Consider the following 16,873-nt stretch of genomic DNA (forward strand, 5'->3'; position numbering starts at 1 on the left):
CACACAAAATCTTTTCATCTGTGGTAGTGTTTCATGTCAAGAGTCGTAAGAGGGCGGCTTAAGTGCGATTTAAGATGCGAGTTATGCTGGCACAGTGGAATTATATCATTTGAAGGTCATGGGAACATCTGGTGTCAGGGCAGGTCGCACTGGCAGCCCAAATATCAACTTCAGTTCTCGGGAACAGCTTAATGAGATCCGGTCAACATTCAGGAAGCAGTGTAGGACATCAGTGGGGTCTGGAGTAAATCTGTGTTTCTGGCAGCTTAGAACAGGAGCTACTGACCCTGCTACTCAGCTGGGCCACAGTCAAAGACGTCAAATTAACAGCTAACGCGGTCCAACATGCTGAGAAAATGTGACCCTGCTCCAGAACGATGACGAAGGCAGACCGCTGGAATTTCTTAAGAATGTGAGGTTACCCAAAAATACCCTTAATCCAATACTGGTGTGGGACAAATGCCATTATCAGTTGCTGAGTCCCAGCTGAAGGTTGCCAAACAAACAAACCCTCAAACAGAGAAGCCTTTGTCATTGACATTGTGCTGAGCTAAAATGGCCTCCCGGTATCACAGAAGCGGCCAAGCTGTCTCCCTTTCTCCCTCGCTGTATAACATGAGCACCTTGAAAGACTCCAGCCAGCAGAAAGAGGGTCAAATAAAGAGCGACAGGTTCAGAGGTGCTGCTCCCTCGTGTCCCCTTTAAGTCCAGGTCACATTGACTCTCATCACCACATCCCAACACTAAGAGTGATGACTAGCCAGCTGAAGAATTTAGCAGGCAGTGTGACACACCAGGATGTTGACCAGGTATCCCTTTACCCCCCTCAAGCTGCTGACAGATGCATGGGAGCAACATTACGCTTCTATTAAATGACATTTAAAAGTTTAATCAGCTCCAATGAGCGACTGTTAGCGAACAAGGGGGTCATTGTTTAAGTGGGTAATGGTGCTGGCACCGTTGTGGTGTGTGTGTGTGTGTGTGTGTGTGTGTGTGTGTGTGTGTGTGTGTGTGTGTGTGTGTGTGTGTGTGTGTGTGGAAGCGGATCAGGAGCGCTGGAGGCCGATCAGGTGAGCTAGAGTGATTGATGAAAGAGAACACACCGCCAGGCCAAGCTGGCGTTTACTGCGCTGTTATTAGGCATGGTGCTTGACCATGTCAACCTTATAAATGAGCATCAGAGCAAGTCCAAAAATGGATGGTGGTGTGGCTGAGAATGTTTGAATAATTCAACACTTGTTTCAGATCATTAAACAGGGTTATCAGAGCTGCGTGTGGTTTGCACAGCAAACAACTGCATTTTGTTTTTGAAAGCGTGAACTTTTGCCCTTATTTTCTGTTATTCACACTTAGCTTAGCATAAAGACTCGCCTGGCTCCGACCAAAGGTAACAACCCCCCCCCTCCCACCACCAGCACCTCTAAAGCTCCCTAAAGTTAAAGTTATAAAACTGTTTAATTTGTACAAAAATTGAAGTTCTAAACCAACAAGTTGTGGTTTCATGGAAGATCATGTAAAAAAGCTTTTGGCAGGCAGATTTTGCTACCTTTGGATAGAGCCAGGCTAGCTGTTTTTTCCGTTTGTGCTAAGCTAAGCTAACTGGCTGTAACTTTATATTTTAGCAAGAAAAGAAAAAAAAGGATTTTCCCAAAATGTCAAAGTATTCTTTTTAGGGCTGCAACTAACTATTATTTCTTCGATTAATCGATTAGTTGTGTGGTCTGTTGACAGTCAAACGATGGTGAAAAATGTCGATCAGTGTTAAGCCCAATATGATGTCCTTAAATGTCTCGTTTTGTCCGCAACTCAAAGGTATTCAGCTTACTGTCACAGAAGCGTGAAGAAACTAGAAAATATTCACATTTAAGAAGCTGGAATTTACTTTATTCTCAAGATATAACCGATTAATCGATTATCAAAATAGTTGGTGATTAATTTAATAGCTGATCTCAATTATTCGATTAATCTTTGCAGCTATAATGTTTTTAACTATTCCCACCAGTAAAAATTACATGCATAGATTTTATTATGTATAGCCTGTATTGATTAAGGTGGATCAAATGTAGCCAGTGGTAGCGCGGCCGCCTGCCAATCGGAAGGTTGGTGGTTCAATCCCTGGCCCTGCAGTCCCATGTCGAAGTGTCCTTGGGCAAGACACTGAACCCTGAGTTGCCCCCGAGTGTAAATGAGTGTGAATGTTTATCTGATGAGCAGGTGGCACCTTGTACGGCAGCCTCGGCCACCACTGTGAATGAATGTGTGTGAATGGTGAATGGTTCCTGTACTATGTAAAAGCGCTTAGAGCAGTGGTTAAGACTAGAAAAGCGCTATATAAAAACAGTCCATTTACATTTATTATAAACATCAGTCATATAAAAGGCAAGTCTAGGAAATTACTGTGAAAAACATTTGACTTGAACTCATGTCAGATTATAAAGCTTTGTTTACCAAAGTATTTCTGGGAATATACAGTATTTACGCCTCACCTTTAGGCAATCCGTACAGTATCGTGAATACATTCTTTTATCAACATGTTCTTTGAACTCTGCTGGAACACATTTGACCCTTGGCGATTCATTATGTATAGGTCTAGTGTACCAGTCATTTTATTTATACATGAGATTATGGAACCACATCTGATCCTCATAACCTCCGTCACACCCCTCACCCATCCACGACTCTCTGGCCTTGTTTGGAAATCACAATGGTGGTTTATGGTTTCCTTCTTGGCGCCGTGCACCTACACCACCCAGCCCGTGCCCTCCATATGCCCCTGCAGGGTTGGCATCCACGCGCACACCCCGCCGTGACCTGAATACCAGGCCAACACACACACACACACATGCACACACACACACACATGCGCACACACACGCGCACACACCTCACTCATCGTGGTCACCACCTTTGATTGTCAGTTGTTCATTATTGATGACTTTTGTCTCAATACGGGTGCAACTTATTTCATGATGCTCTGTATGGAGTAGGGCTGCAACTAACAATTATTTCCAGTTGTTTGGTCTATTAAAATGTCAGAAAATGGTGAAAAATGATGATCAGTGATCAGGACCAAAGCCAAAGGTGATGTCCTCAATTTTATTTTTTTACTCAAAGATATTTAGTCCTCAATTTTTTTTTTTTTACTCAAAGATATTTAGTGTACTGTCACAGAGGAGTCAGGAAACTAGAAATATTCACAGTTTAGAAGCTGGAATCAGATAATTGTTTCCTTTTTTTTCTCTCAAAAAATGACTCAAAACGATGAATCGATTATTAAAATAGTTGGTGATTAATCTAGTAGCTCTAGTACGGAGGTTGTGTGTGTGTGTGTGTCTACGGCAACCATAAATGTACAGTAAGTGAACACCTGACACCAGTTGCTCCCCACCAACCCATTCCTCAAATATCCCACACACAGACGGTCTTAATGCTCGGGCGTAACCAGAGCGATGCAATGACATCAAGTTGACGCAGACGCCAGTACATGACAAGACCTGTTCATTGATCCCAGGTGTATATGCTGTACATATTTATATGTGTGTGTGTGTGTGTGTGTTTGTGTGTGTGTATGTGTGTATGTGGTGGCCCAGTGAAGAGAGCTTCCTCTGCTTGTTGTCATTCTGAGAGGCTTTACAGCAGGACACTCCCTCCATTTATCTGTCTTCTTTTACCAGAGCTGTCAAGACCATGGCACCATGGTGTGTGTGTGTGTGTGTGTGTGTGCATATGTGTGTGTGTGTGAGCAAGATTACTGTACCACACAATGTGTTCATGTGCCTATTATTGCCGGTGTGTGTATGTGTGAGCACACCACGTAATATTTCACTTCTTACCTTCTAACAGGGACTAGACCATTCATCTCCCGAAGCCCCTGTGTAGGTGTTACACACAGCGCTAATGAGGAGAGGATGGAAAAAGGGAGAGCCGGCGAGCGAGGCGGGAAAAAGTAAAATTAGATTTTTTTTTTTTTTTCGGACAGCAGAAAAGAAGTGACAGTGATCAATAATTCCTACGCAAAAATCAAAGTATTGATGAATGGGGGGATTTTCATGCCGGGAGCGAGGGGGGACGTGGGCGATCGTGGAGTTTTAAGAAAAGACAGAGAAGGTCGGGATTAGTAGCTTGTAGCTCTGCAGGGAGGGAAAGGGTTAAGAAACGGTGTGTGTGTGTGTGTGTGTGTGTGTGTGTGTGGGGGGGTGTTGCTGAGAGCAAAGACAGTGACTCTTCCCAAAACACAAATCAATTTACACCATCCTGAGACATTGATTATAGCTGGCTCATACCTCACATGGTAACAGCAGACATCAAACAGACACTGTCAAGCCTGTAACACCACACAACGGGGGCATTATCTGCCTCTCGCTGTGTGTGTGTGTGTGTGTGTTGTTCAGCAGATATCTCTCCGCTTCCCCAGTTACTCAAACAAGGGGATGGCTGCTAGGCAACCAAGCCACATCACATCACATCAGCCAAGCTGGGAGAGAGCGAGAGACGTAGAGAGAGAGAGAGAGAGAGAGAGAAGGAGAGAGAGACAGGAGGAGGAGGAGGGAGTTTGGAGGCAGAAAACTGTGCTGGCAGTATTACATAAGCCGGCAGCCCAGTCCCACTGCTCACATTAATGTGGTTAGGCACTCGGAAGTGATGTCCATTAGTCACAAGTGACAAGGCAGGTGAAGACACGGAATCCAGCTGTGATTTTTTTTTTTTAAAGCCATTGTTGTTTATAATGGAGAGCATTACAGACAGATGAGTCAAAAACTAAATCAAAACAACACACGCATTATGAGCGGATGAGTCGCGTACTGTACCGTACAAACAGAACAGGGACAGAGGGATGGTTTAAAACAAACAGACACATGCATGAAGATACATAATACAAATACATTCTGTATGAAGACACATATGCATGCACATATATGCTGTAGGTACACAAATACATAATAATGATATATGGAATGATAGGTAAGTGGCCCCTTATAGAAAATATATGTGCTTTGAAGATGAGATGGTGGGGGTGTTTGTGCGTGTGCGTACATGAAAGCTGCGTCAATCAACATGATCATCAAAAATACATCAAAGGCTAAAGTAAAGATAAAGTGGAGCTGCTGGTGTTACTGACAGCCTATACATAATCTATGTATCTGAAATGCAGATACATAGATTATGTATAGGATGTCAGTAACACCAGCACATATATCACACAAACATACATTCTATCTCAAGATGTAACCAGCACATCTTTTCTGATTTATGAACCCGTAAAGTGATAGCCGATGAATCAGATTATTTTGTTTTTTAAATATTACTAATTTGTCACTAATTGCAAAAGAGCTATTACTTCTGTACTTATAACTCCATAGGAGATGTACATTGTTACAGTACATTATAACATTATTCTCTCTATAAACTGCTCGCTTTTTTTGCACAAACAGCATTGATATCAAATATCAACGCCACTGTTTTCATGTAAATATGCAAAATTGAGAAAAATAAATAACTTATCAAGAATGGATGCTAGGAATGCTCATATATAATATTTGGACAATTGGATAATTAAGAGGGGGACAATGAAAGTCACTGAGATTGAGAACAATAGTTAAAGAAATACTTGTTAAAGGAATACTTTGGATTTTAGGAAATACACTTGAATCGCGTTCTCGCTAGCAGTTAGATGAGAAGATTGATACCACATTCATATTAGCTTAGATTATCTTATTTTAGCATAACGACAGGAGACAAGGGGAAAAAGCTAGCCTTCCTCTGTTTAAAGATCACAAAAAAAATCTGCCTACCGTAAACTCTTTAGTTCACTTATTACGTTCTATTTTGCTTGTTTAATTCGTCCAGTGTATTAAAAAAAAAAAAAAATTGTAGTTTTACAGGGGGTTATGAGCTAGACTTTTTCTTAAGCTAAGCTAACTGTCTCCTGGCTGAAGCTTCATATTTAATAGACAGATATGAGTGGTATCAATCTTCCCATCACACACATGGAAAGAAAGTGAACAGGCCTATCTCACAAAATGTCAAACTTTTCATTTAAGGAAGATTTTCAACCCAGCAGTGTTTTTTTAGTGCATCTGTATCACTGTATAATTCCCTTAACCCTAACCCTAACCTCCAACCCAGCCCTGGCCCCTCAAAGCTCCCTGGGGATAATGGTGAAGGGCCGGATGGGGCAGGAAGCCTCCAGCTCCAGGGCTGTCAAGAAGCAGTCGGGAGCCTGGCTGGAGCCACGAGACTGAAGGGCCTCGCCCAGGCCGCTCCACGCCTCGTGGGAGGTGCTGTGGACCTGAACCGCATCACGCAGGACCTTTTCCCCGAGGTGGATACGCCCGGTTTTCACCAGCAGACAGCCCTGGATGGACAGATGGATAAAAGAAAAGAGAAATATATAAAAAAAAAAAAAAAAATCAGGTCTGCATTCATTTATTGTCTAGTTAGGCTTATTCAGTAACGAACTGTGACTCTTAAACCTTGGCCTTCTGACTGGTAAAACTGGTCATTATGCAGAATTACAGTCAGTGTGCATAATGTTGGTAACTTAAAATGTACAGAACAATACTCGTGGCTTCCATCGTGAACCAACAGGCTAGCTAGCTAGTTTATTGGCGGTGCTAGCTTGTGATTCGTGTCCCTCACGGTGGGCGGAACTTGCCATAAAAGTTAGCTATAGTCTATATCCACGACGTTCCACTTCCGGGATTGCTTCTGGAAATTCCGCCGGATGCATGTCTTTTCAGCCAATGTCAGTTTCCTTCTACTTTCTTTGTGTGGGAATTTTAAACTCCGGTGGATTTATGAGGACTAGGGTTAACTGCTCCTCAGATCTCTGCAGGGTAAATCCAGACAGATAGCTAGATTATTACGCACAGATACACACAGTAAGAAAAGTAGATGCTGTGTGCTCGGGTCAGAGGAGGGACTGCTAAAGGGACCATTTAAGTGTAATCATGTTTTTTTTCTACCTTCAGACAAAGGGAAAGGTTTCTGGTTTTAGGGGTCTCGGTTGATGTAAAGTAAATAGAGAATAAAAGTCAACTTTCAGCGACTTAAATCCTGTTAGGTTATTGCTAATAATATTACACTGCACTCGCTTTTTTGGGTCAAAGTTCTGTTATTGTTGCACTAATCTTGTTGGCAAAAGAGATTCAAAAACCAGCTGCAAGCAACGCATTTACAAGCAACAGTAGCAGAAAGTCAAACCCAGAAGACAAAAAAAGCAAACGCTGATGTCCTGAAACAGACATCCAGCTTCCTGCAGTTTTGGGTTGTTATTTTACTGTTAGCCCTCTTTTTCTCTTCTAAATCAATTTTGCTAACCCGAAAGCTTGTTTTCAACCTGTATGATCGTCTTCACTGCTCGCCAGGCTTGTTGCCCAGCTGGACCTATCTTCAGCAATGTTGGCGCGTTCCCAGATCTCAGGAATGAACTTGGTGAGTACAATGTTATCATAACCGATAGACCCCAAACTACAAAAAGAAAACCCAAGGGACAATAAAACACAGTTTTACATTGAATTCGGTAAAGGAAAGTGTTGGGTCAGCTATTAGTCATTGAGAAAGTCAAAAGTAATTAGCAAACATTACATCACTCAGCCTAGCACCATCAAAGGTGCCGTCCTTCAACACAACACAGGCCTCCACACTCACTCACACATATTCTTATTTAACAGGTGTAAAAAATAGAAAATGACACTGTGGTGTAAGCTACCAGCTATACATTTCCGACCATCAGCAGTGGGCGTAACATTAGCCACAGTGACTGCACACAGCTCTCCAGAAGCCCCATCCTCAAAGTGAACGCGTAAGGTTCACACCTCCAACTGTGAACGAAACCAAGCGATTCCTAAACGTAGGCGTACCAGTGGCTTACGTCAGCAAGCCAGTTAAGAACACACAAACATGTAAATAAGACAACTTTGGAGTGACCGCAAGTTGCATTTTTCCTCAATAGTAGAGGCTATCTGTCTCTCCCTCTGTCCACCGCAGAAAGACCAAACTGATATCCACCATTCATCGAACTAAATGTAATGTAATTACTGAATTTCAAATCGTAATCCATTACACTATTCATTACTGAAAAAAAGTAAAATAAAGTAATCACATAAATTAATATAAGTTACTAACTAATGTGGTACTGCCCAACACAGCTCATCACCCATGTCAAGCAAGTTTCAAAACTGAAAATATTGAAATGAATTACAGTAACTCAACAGCTATACTGGAAGGCAGAGAAATCTCCTAAACTAATATAAAGATGGTTGTTACTAATGAGTTTACACAGTTTGTGCTAAGTTGCCCAAAACATAAAAAAAACATTAGTATGTTTCTTTAGAGAACATGTTATTCCAAAGTCTTCATTTGCAGTGGCGTGCTGGGCAACTACTGCCCAGGGCTCTGCCAGGAAGAGTGGTGGGTATGCATGCAATCTCAACACTCACTGATTTTACTGTATGAACATATATACTGTATATGTACTGGATGTGTGTGTGTGTGTGTGTGTGTGTGTGTGTGTGTGTGTGTGTGTGTGTGTGTGTAAAAAAGTATACATGTGAGACAGAGAAGGATATTGTGGATGATATGTGCTGTCACCATGTTAAAGGTCATGCAGAACTTTGTGTGAGTGTGTAAGTGTGTTCTGTCTCTGCGGAGCTCAGCTCAGTTGGGGTGCGGTGTGTTTGAGAGCCCAGCAGAAAAGGCTGTCACGCAACTGACCAACAGCATGGAGTCAAATCTGTCTCGCACACGAACATACTGCACACACACACACACACACACACACACACACACACACACACACACACACACACACACACACACACACACACACACACACACACACACACACAACACACACACACACACACAAAAAACACACACACACAAAAACACACACACACACACACACACACACACACACACACACACAATATATACAAGTGACAATGTGCACTCAAGGTGACAACAGGCAGCCTCTCTTGCACAATATCATCCCCTTACTTTGACTATCTGTTACACACACACACACACACACACACACACACACACACACACACACACACACACACTGAGCTGGCCTGAGGTCAGACAGACAAGTCTTGTTATGCAGTCTCTGCTCACAAGCTCCAGATTAATTGGGCTGAAATTCACATAGCTGGCTAGGGGCTCTGATGCAACTTTCAATAAAAGCACGTACACACACACACACACACACACACACTCTCTCTCTCTCTCTCTCTCTCTCTCTCTCTCTTCCTCTCTTCCTCCGTTCTCCTTTTCCTCACTGCTGCTGTGAGGAAAACACAGAGGAAGATCGAAACTCTTGGGTACAGAGAAAACCTGTCACAGGATGTGCAAACAGGCTTACAAGCGTGTGTGTGTGTGAGCTTCCACATCTTACTGTCTGTGCTCTTACTGTCTCCTGACTCACAGGGGTTATATTGTTCCAATGTTTCTAGCATAAACAAGTCGGCTACTGGGATAACACACACACACACACACTCACGCACGCACACACACACACACACACACACACACACACACACACACACACACACACACACACACACACACACACACACACACACACACACACACACACACTTCCATCTGTGCCACATGTCAGTTATGCTGGTAACCATGGAAAAGTTGATCCTTCTAGGCCAGCAGCTCAATCAAATAAACACTATTGTATATACTGTGGTCTGATATAAAAACAGGAGAGGCTGAACAAGACAAACTGACAGGAAAGCACGCACGCACACACACACACACACACACACACACACCACAACACACACAAACACACACACACACACACACAAGATAGCAATCTCACATCTGTGCATTACTGCAAGTACAGCTGGTTACGGGATGTGGTTAGCCTAGCTTAGCAGGGGGGAAACAGCTAGTCTGGCTATTGTGTTAATTAAACAAAGATACATTTACAGGAACAGAGAATTCAATTTTTTTCTTTTTTTTTCTTTTTGACAAAATGTAAATAAAGAAATGTCACAAAAACATACTTTCCGATGTTTTGGGCTCACTCTCACTGGATCACGAGGTTATGAATGCATGGTGATATTTTTGCAATGTAGTCTAACATTAGACCGAGATGACCTCACTATAGGCAATGCAGCTCTTCTGCCTCTCCTCTCCTGTGCTGCTGCTGGGGCATTTGGGTTAAGTGGCATCGGCACATGCATTTCAACATCACATATCCTTAAGTCCACTAATATTTTTCTCATTTATGTCATCAACACATCCATGATTCATGGAAATGTTGTGTAAAACAAGGTCATATGTTTCCTTGTAATTATGTATGGTTTGCAAAAATGGGAACTGCTGGGTCCGTGAGATGAGAGAAGCGTATACGTGGTGTGCACACACTACATTATGGCCAAGCATTAGCGCCCTTAAAATAGCATCTGAATAACGCGCCACTGACTTTAGACCAGGTTTTTCCTGGTCTGTGGCGGAATTGTTTTCTGAAACTGCAAACTAGCACTAGGGAACGTTTGCGCCGGAACACGCCTCCTCTTTTTGCTGAACCGTCCCCGGGAGCGCAAGTTCATTCCCTAATTTACCGACGTGCGTCTGTGGAGGGAAAAGTCCGCTGTGCGTCGGGTGCAAAATAGGAATGATACATGCGTCGGTGTACAAAGTCAATTGTGCTGAGTGCAAGATAGGGCCCTATAAGTCAACTGTCACTTTTTTAATTAACCGAGTTTTACAGACCTTTGTCTTTGACGCAATGGCATCCATGACGTCACATTATATGTCCTTATTATAGTAATCTTGTTTAGCCAATTCTGAATATTTTAGATTAGATTCAACTTTACTGTCATTGTGCAGAGTCCAAGTACAAAGACAACGAAATGCAGTTTGCGTCCAACCAGAAGTGCAAAAGAGCAGAAAAAGTTTTGATTAGCGCGAAAATGGATGCTGAGGAGGTGAAACGGAGGCTGGCCTCTGGAGGACTTGTTTTATTTCTTTGTTCCAACTTCCAATAAATGATGTTAAAAAATGTATAAATGACTCCTTCTTGACAGAGGGTAAAAGAGCTGTGTGTGTGCGCACATTTGAATAATGTCGGGCTGTAAACGGGTTCGGGCTTTAAAAAGCTGTCAATCAAAATGTACATGTCGGGCTCGGACCGATTTTCGCCGTCATATACTAAATGCTCTGGTCATAAGTACTATGACCATTAGCAGTCGCTGCCTTAAAGCGGGGCTTACAGTAAAAATATGCAATAATTTTGCAAAACATGCAGATTAATTTCACTGTGCCACTGTCTGCCGTGATCAGGCTTTCATACTGTGACAAGACAGTTTGCACAGAAAGAAAAAGTTCCAGCATTTAACTTCCCCACAACAAATTATTGTTTTTTTTCATTTTTTGTTTGTGCTTTGGATAAATAAACTAAATACAACATGTAAGTCCGCTTTAGAGGTTGTGAGCAGTGTTTTTCTGATTTTGGACCAGGTTCGCTTTCGTTTCCTCCTGCCTCGAGTCTTAATGCTAAGCTAGGCTAGCAGCGTCCTGATTTTAGCTTGGTACCTAACCCACAGACATGACATTGACATCAATCTTCGTATCTAGAATAAAAAAAAGCAAAAGTGTAGTTGCCAGAATGTTGAACTATTCATTTAAGTTTAAGACAGAGAGGCAATATGAGAAAGATGTTCAACTGGTATGAGAACTGAAAATTAGTACGAATGACACAATAAGGAACGAAATGTCTGAGGGAGAAGGAGAGCGAGCAGAAAGGAAGTGAGTGAACAAATGTGTGCTCAGGAACATTTGCTACCGAGTGGTTCTGGCATTACACTGATAAAACTGGTATCGGTTTTGCTTTAATTACTCCCAGCCATCTGTCTCCAGTTTTACCTCAGCTGATCCCATGGTGCTTGGCAGCCCAGGTTTGTTTCTTGTCGTGCCATTAAAGCACAAGTGAACTGAGCTGAGCCAAACTGAGTGAGTGGGCAGTGGTGTTCTCATCCATCTTTCAAAGTTAAATTTAGGCAAACTTTTGAAATGCTGCAAACAAATACACAACGTTCAATCAAGCGTATTTCCATCAGCTGGATTGAAGAGACTGAGAAAAGCTTCCTGGATGTCACAAGTAAACACAACCAACCGAGATTTGATTATGGAATTGATTAGCATTGGGAAAATTAGTTTTTGTTCTTCAGTGTCAGCTGATATTACTTATATGTCACACTGTGCAGAGACAAAAAGAGAACTTTGTAATATTTTTACGTACCAACTACATCTAAGCAGCCACCTCAGAGATATACTTTTTCAGCTTCAAGCGAGCATTAGAACTTTTTGTTAGGGCTGGACAATATATATATATATATATATATATATATATATATATATATATATATTTTTTTTTTTTATCGTCATCGTAATATCAACTGGCGCAATATACATTTCGCAAAAGACACTCAGAGATTTTTCTATGTTAGTTCAAAGAAAAATATCAGTAGGAAACTGTAAAAAAATGTTTTAGTGGTGCCTTTTATATTCAACTTGTTCAATAAAAGAATGTTGGAAACGATTTCCTTTCATTTATTTTAAATTCAACAAGCAATGGGTTGTATTTTAACAAAATACTGAAAGCAGCAGAACTGAGTTCATCTTAACTTATTGGGCGCCCGGGTGGCTCGGTTGGTAGAGAGCGCGCCCAGTGATTGAAGGTGTAAATGCCCAAAAAATAATCTTCAATATCTATTTATTTATCGCAAGTAATATCTTTATTGCAATATTCAACAAAATTATCGCATATCGCATATTTTCCTCATATTGAGCAGCCCTACTTTTTATTACGTCATAGTTTGCATATAAATACTAGGAAGCAAATCCAGTTAATGTATAAAGCCAAACACTAATTAAAAGGTACAGTATAGGCTTTAAACAAATATGTGATTGGATGTTGACGCAAAGGGAACTAAGCAGATATTGACCAGACTGCTAGTTAGCTAGATACATACAAACACAAAATCAATCAGTGACAAAATGGTCATATGGATTAGTTCCCAGAAATGAATGTCTTCTAGACAGCGCAGAGACAACTGAACTCTAAATTTAGACTTGCAATCTGCTGTTGTCAGCCACGCTGCCTACAGAGCTGAAGAGCTGGATGACCAGACAAAACGGAAAAATAAGAATAAAGTTATAAATAATTAATTTGAGCTACCAAGTTAGAAATTGTAATGTACAGTAGTTCTAGTCTAAAGATTGTAAGTTGTGTGCATGGCATGGTTCAGACCCATAAGTTTCATAATTATGCAATATGGAAGCCATAGGGCATGTTATGTCATCCAAAATGCTGTCTGTTTAACCCCTGTAGGCCAACATCTACACACAAACACACAGTGTAACCCAGTGGCCTAATGCCCTGCTATTAGTAGCAATCTGTGGTTAAGTCTGAGCTGGCTGGGAGAGGTGAACCAAGGCTGCTGTATTTACCTCGGCCATGTAGGCTTGGACTGTCTCTACTTACCCACTCCTTAAAATACAATTTCCCTCTTTTATTATCCCTTAAAGTAATAGCTTGACATTTTAGGAAGAAGCCTATGCTAAGTCCTGTTGTTTCTTAACCCTTGTGTTGTCTTCGGGTCAAATTTGACCCTTTTTCAAAATCAGAAATATGGGTTTCTTTTTAACTACCTCATTTAAATTACCCCAAAATAACATGGATGATTCCATACAACGCGCTTCGCAAGTACAACAAAAGATCGGATCCCTATCTTCATTGAATTTTTTTTATTCAATTTTTTTGCATTTGAACAATAAATTGAAATGTTTGGACACAGTATCCTCACTCAACGTTGACACTTAACCTCTCCTTTAATATTAGTCTGAATAATTCATAATTTCTGCTTTTTTAACTTTTGGATTAGGTAGAATTTCCTATAAAACTACTGGTAATAAATTGGTGTTTGTGGTGTCTATACATGGTAGTAAAAGAAACGTTAAACGTCAAAAAAAGCGCCAAAAACATTCAAATAAGTGCCAAAAGTGTTGAAAGAAAAAGACAAAAACATCAGAAAAAGGGTTGATTTTCTGACCTGAGAGGAACAGAAGTGCATGATCGAATGGAAGACAACACAAGGGTTAAAGTTAGATGGGAAGATGGATACAATACGAAACTTTATGATCAGTTTGCGCTCAAATTCATTTTGTGTTCCCGAGCAGCTCCGCTCATGAAAAGAAGAAGAAAAGAACACTCACAGCTAGCAACAATCACACATATAGTACAAAAGATGAAAACCCATCAACAGCCACGACAAAGAAACATGTTTCATGATATCCTCGGATCCAGATCTTAATTGGCAGCACACCGAATTTGATTTAGCAACATCAAGATAGACTGATGTATAAAGGAGTTCTTGACTGTCATATCTGCCATATGTTTCAGTTCAGATTAAAGCTACTACTCAGCAGCTGAGTAGCTTAGCCTAGCATAAAGACTTGGAACAGGGAAACAGCTGGTCCAGCACAAGATACAACATGTGAAGTAGAGATCTTCAGAGCTGTTGGTAGGCATATTGAGCTGGACAGAGCCAGGCTGATTGATTCATTGATTGATTTTATTAGACAATTCCCTTTCAAAAAAACACCAGCTCAGCAAAGGCAGCAAGTGCTTACATAAAAGGAAAGTCAGGATAACACAATGAAGCCCTCAGGCTTATTTCCATCATGGCCCCCCTTTGGGGAAGGGTGGTGTAAGAGTGAGGGGTCAAGACGGTTGGTCTGACATGGCAAAAATGACACAAAAACAACAACAACAACAACAACAACAACAACAACAACAACATTGCACACAATGCAATACAATCATCACCACACTGTCATTCAGCAAGTCACTCACTGTATTCATTGTACATCGATACAGAACCAGAAATTTAAAAAAGAAATAAAGAAATTATCAGACGTATCCTACTATATATATATATATATATATATATATATATATATATATATATATATATGTATATGTCCTCTGAGCCAATTCTTAAGCGCCAGCTTGAAACCTTGGAAGCTGCTTATGATTTTTGAGGTTTCCTGGCAATCTATTCCACAGATTCACCGCTAGCTGCACCACGATAAACTAAGCTAAGCTAAGCTAACCTAACCTAACTGTCTTCCTGATGTAGCGTTATATTCAGCATACACACATGAGAGTGGTATCAATCTTCTAAACTAGCACTCTCTAAGAAAGGGAATAAACAAACTCTCCCAAATGTCAAACAATTTCTTAATATAGTATTGGGAAAAAAATGATTGCATTCCATCTGTGTGACAGTATCATATATATTCAGTTTTAGCTTGTTCCAACTCTTTGTTGACGCTACATGATGTTTATACTGAGGGAAATAGTCCATTTTTTTTTATGGCTACATCATTCTAATTAAATGGGAATATTGTGGTTACTTTGTGAATTTACATACATTCTCCCAAAAATTAAACCTGACATATTTGGTATATTTGGAAACATTTAGGACCTCCACTAGAATTCAAAATAAAGTCCTCTGGGTTAGAACGTTTGACTGCACAGCATGAGTGTGTACTGACTGACCCACATGTCATAGTGAGATATATAGTAAGAAGGTAAAACACTTTCACTGAGCCAACTGTGTACAGTATGTTTCGTTTTTGTCTGAATTATATGATATTGACTATGCTGACCTTGCATGGTAAATAGTGTAGTGTATGTATATGTGTCTGAATATGTACCTATTCCTGTGGTGTATATAGAGAAGACCATGATGACATTAGTTTATCGTGCCTTTATTGAATCTATCGTATTTTTCTCCTTAGTGTCATGGTTTGGGTGTGTCTGAATTAAGCACAAGAATCACCTAAATCAAATTGTCAAAAATCAACTGCCTGCGTCGCGTGAGCGTGGCGTTTCTGTTGCGTGTCAGCTGCGTGTCGGCTGCGTGGATTTTTCTATGTCTTTACACACCAGAAACGTGTCTGACGCGGCGCTGCTGCTGCTAGCCTTGTCTGGACACATGTATGTTTCCCATTGATAAAATGAAATACCATGTTAAACATAAATATATACTGATTTGATTACAGCAAAGACAACGTCGGCAGTATTGACGGCAAAATAGGCTACAGAATATTTCGTTCTGTAATGACAGGTGCAATATTGGAAAATCGATTTTTTTTTTATTACATTTATATCTGAATTTATATCTCTGTCTAAATGACATATAAACATCTAGAATTAGTGCACACAACGCACAAGCACTTTGATCATGTACTAGCTGTAGAATTACCGCATATAACTGCACAAGTCAATGCGGTACTGTTTTTTTATCCATGTTATACTGTCTGTTTTATATGTTTTAATGTTTTGTGTGTTGCATGTTATGTGGTAGTCTACAACGTTTTAAGGATGTCCTGCCTCTTAGACTGTAAACCTAGTTTACCTACAGATAGCAATAAAGTAACCTGAACCTGAACCTGTACAGTGTGTGTGAACATGTGAGGAGAAAAGAAATAGAATATACAGTGCGTCTAGAGTAAATTCCTGCATTGCAAAGTTTATTCTTACCTCTTTACAGATAGAAGCAGATAAATAAAATATATAACAGTATAAAAGTCAACATGGCACACACATAATTGCATGTACACACTAACATGGGAATATGGCAACAGGAAGGAAAAGGGAGAAGGAATGAAAGAAAGAGGTGATAGAGGAGCCACAGAGGAAAGGAACAGGAAGAAACAAGGAATAGAGTGTGAGTGAGCGAGAAAGAGCTAAACTGGGACCAATGAATAGAAAGAGAGAGGGGGATGGAGAGAGAAAAAAGATAGAGGTGTCAAAGAAAACGGAAAAAATATGTGAGCC

The 16,873-nt window shown here is 40.7% G+C and overlaps 1 protein-coding gene across 2 annotated transcripts in view; it reads right to left on the reverse strand.

Annotated features, from left to right (window-relative positions):
* Positions 1–4,690: 4,690 nt before the first annotated feature.
* The window catches only part of ttc7a (tetratricopeptide repeat domain 7A), a 59,734-nt gene continuing 47,551 nt past the window's right edge, over positions 4,691–16,873 (reverse strand). For both annotated transcript variants that reach the window (XM_039784274.1, XM_039784273.1), the window contains one exon: positions 4,691–6,355. In XM_039784274.1, the coding sequence (XP_039640208.1) occupies positions 6,137–6,355 (219 nt within the window). In that variant the 3' untranslated portion in view covers positions 4,691–6,136. The remainder of the gene's footprint in view (positions 6,356–16,873) is intronic.

The sequence above is a fragment of the Perca fluviatilis genome, chromosome 19, assembly GCF_010015445.1.
Source record: "Perca fluviatilis chromosome 19, GENO_Pfluv_1.0, whole genome shotgun sequence".
NCBI lineage: Eukaryota > Metazoa > Chordata > Actinopteri > Perciformes > Percidae > Perca > Perca fluviatilis.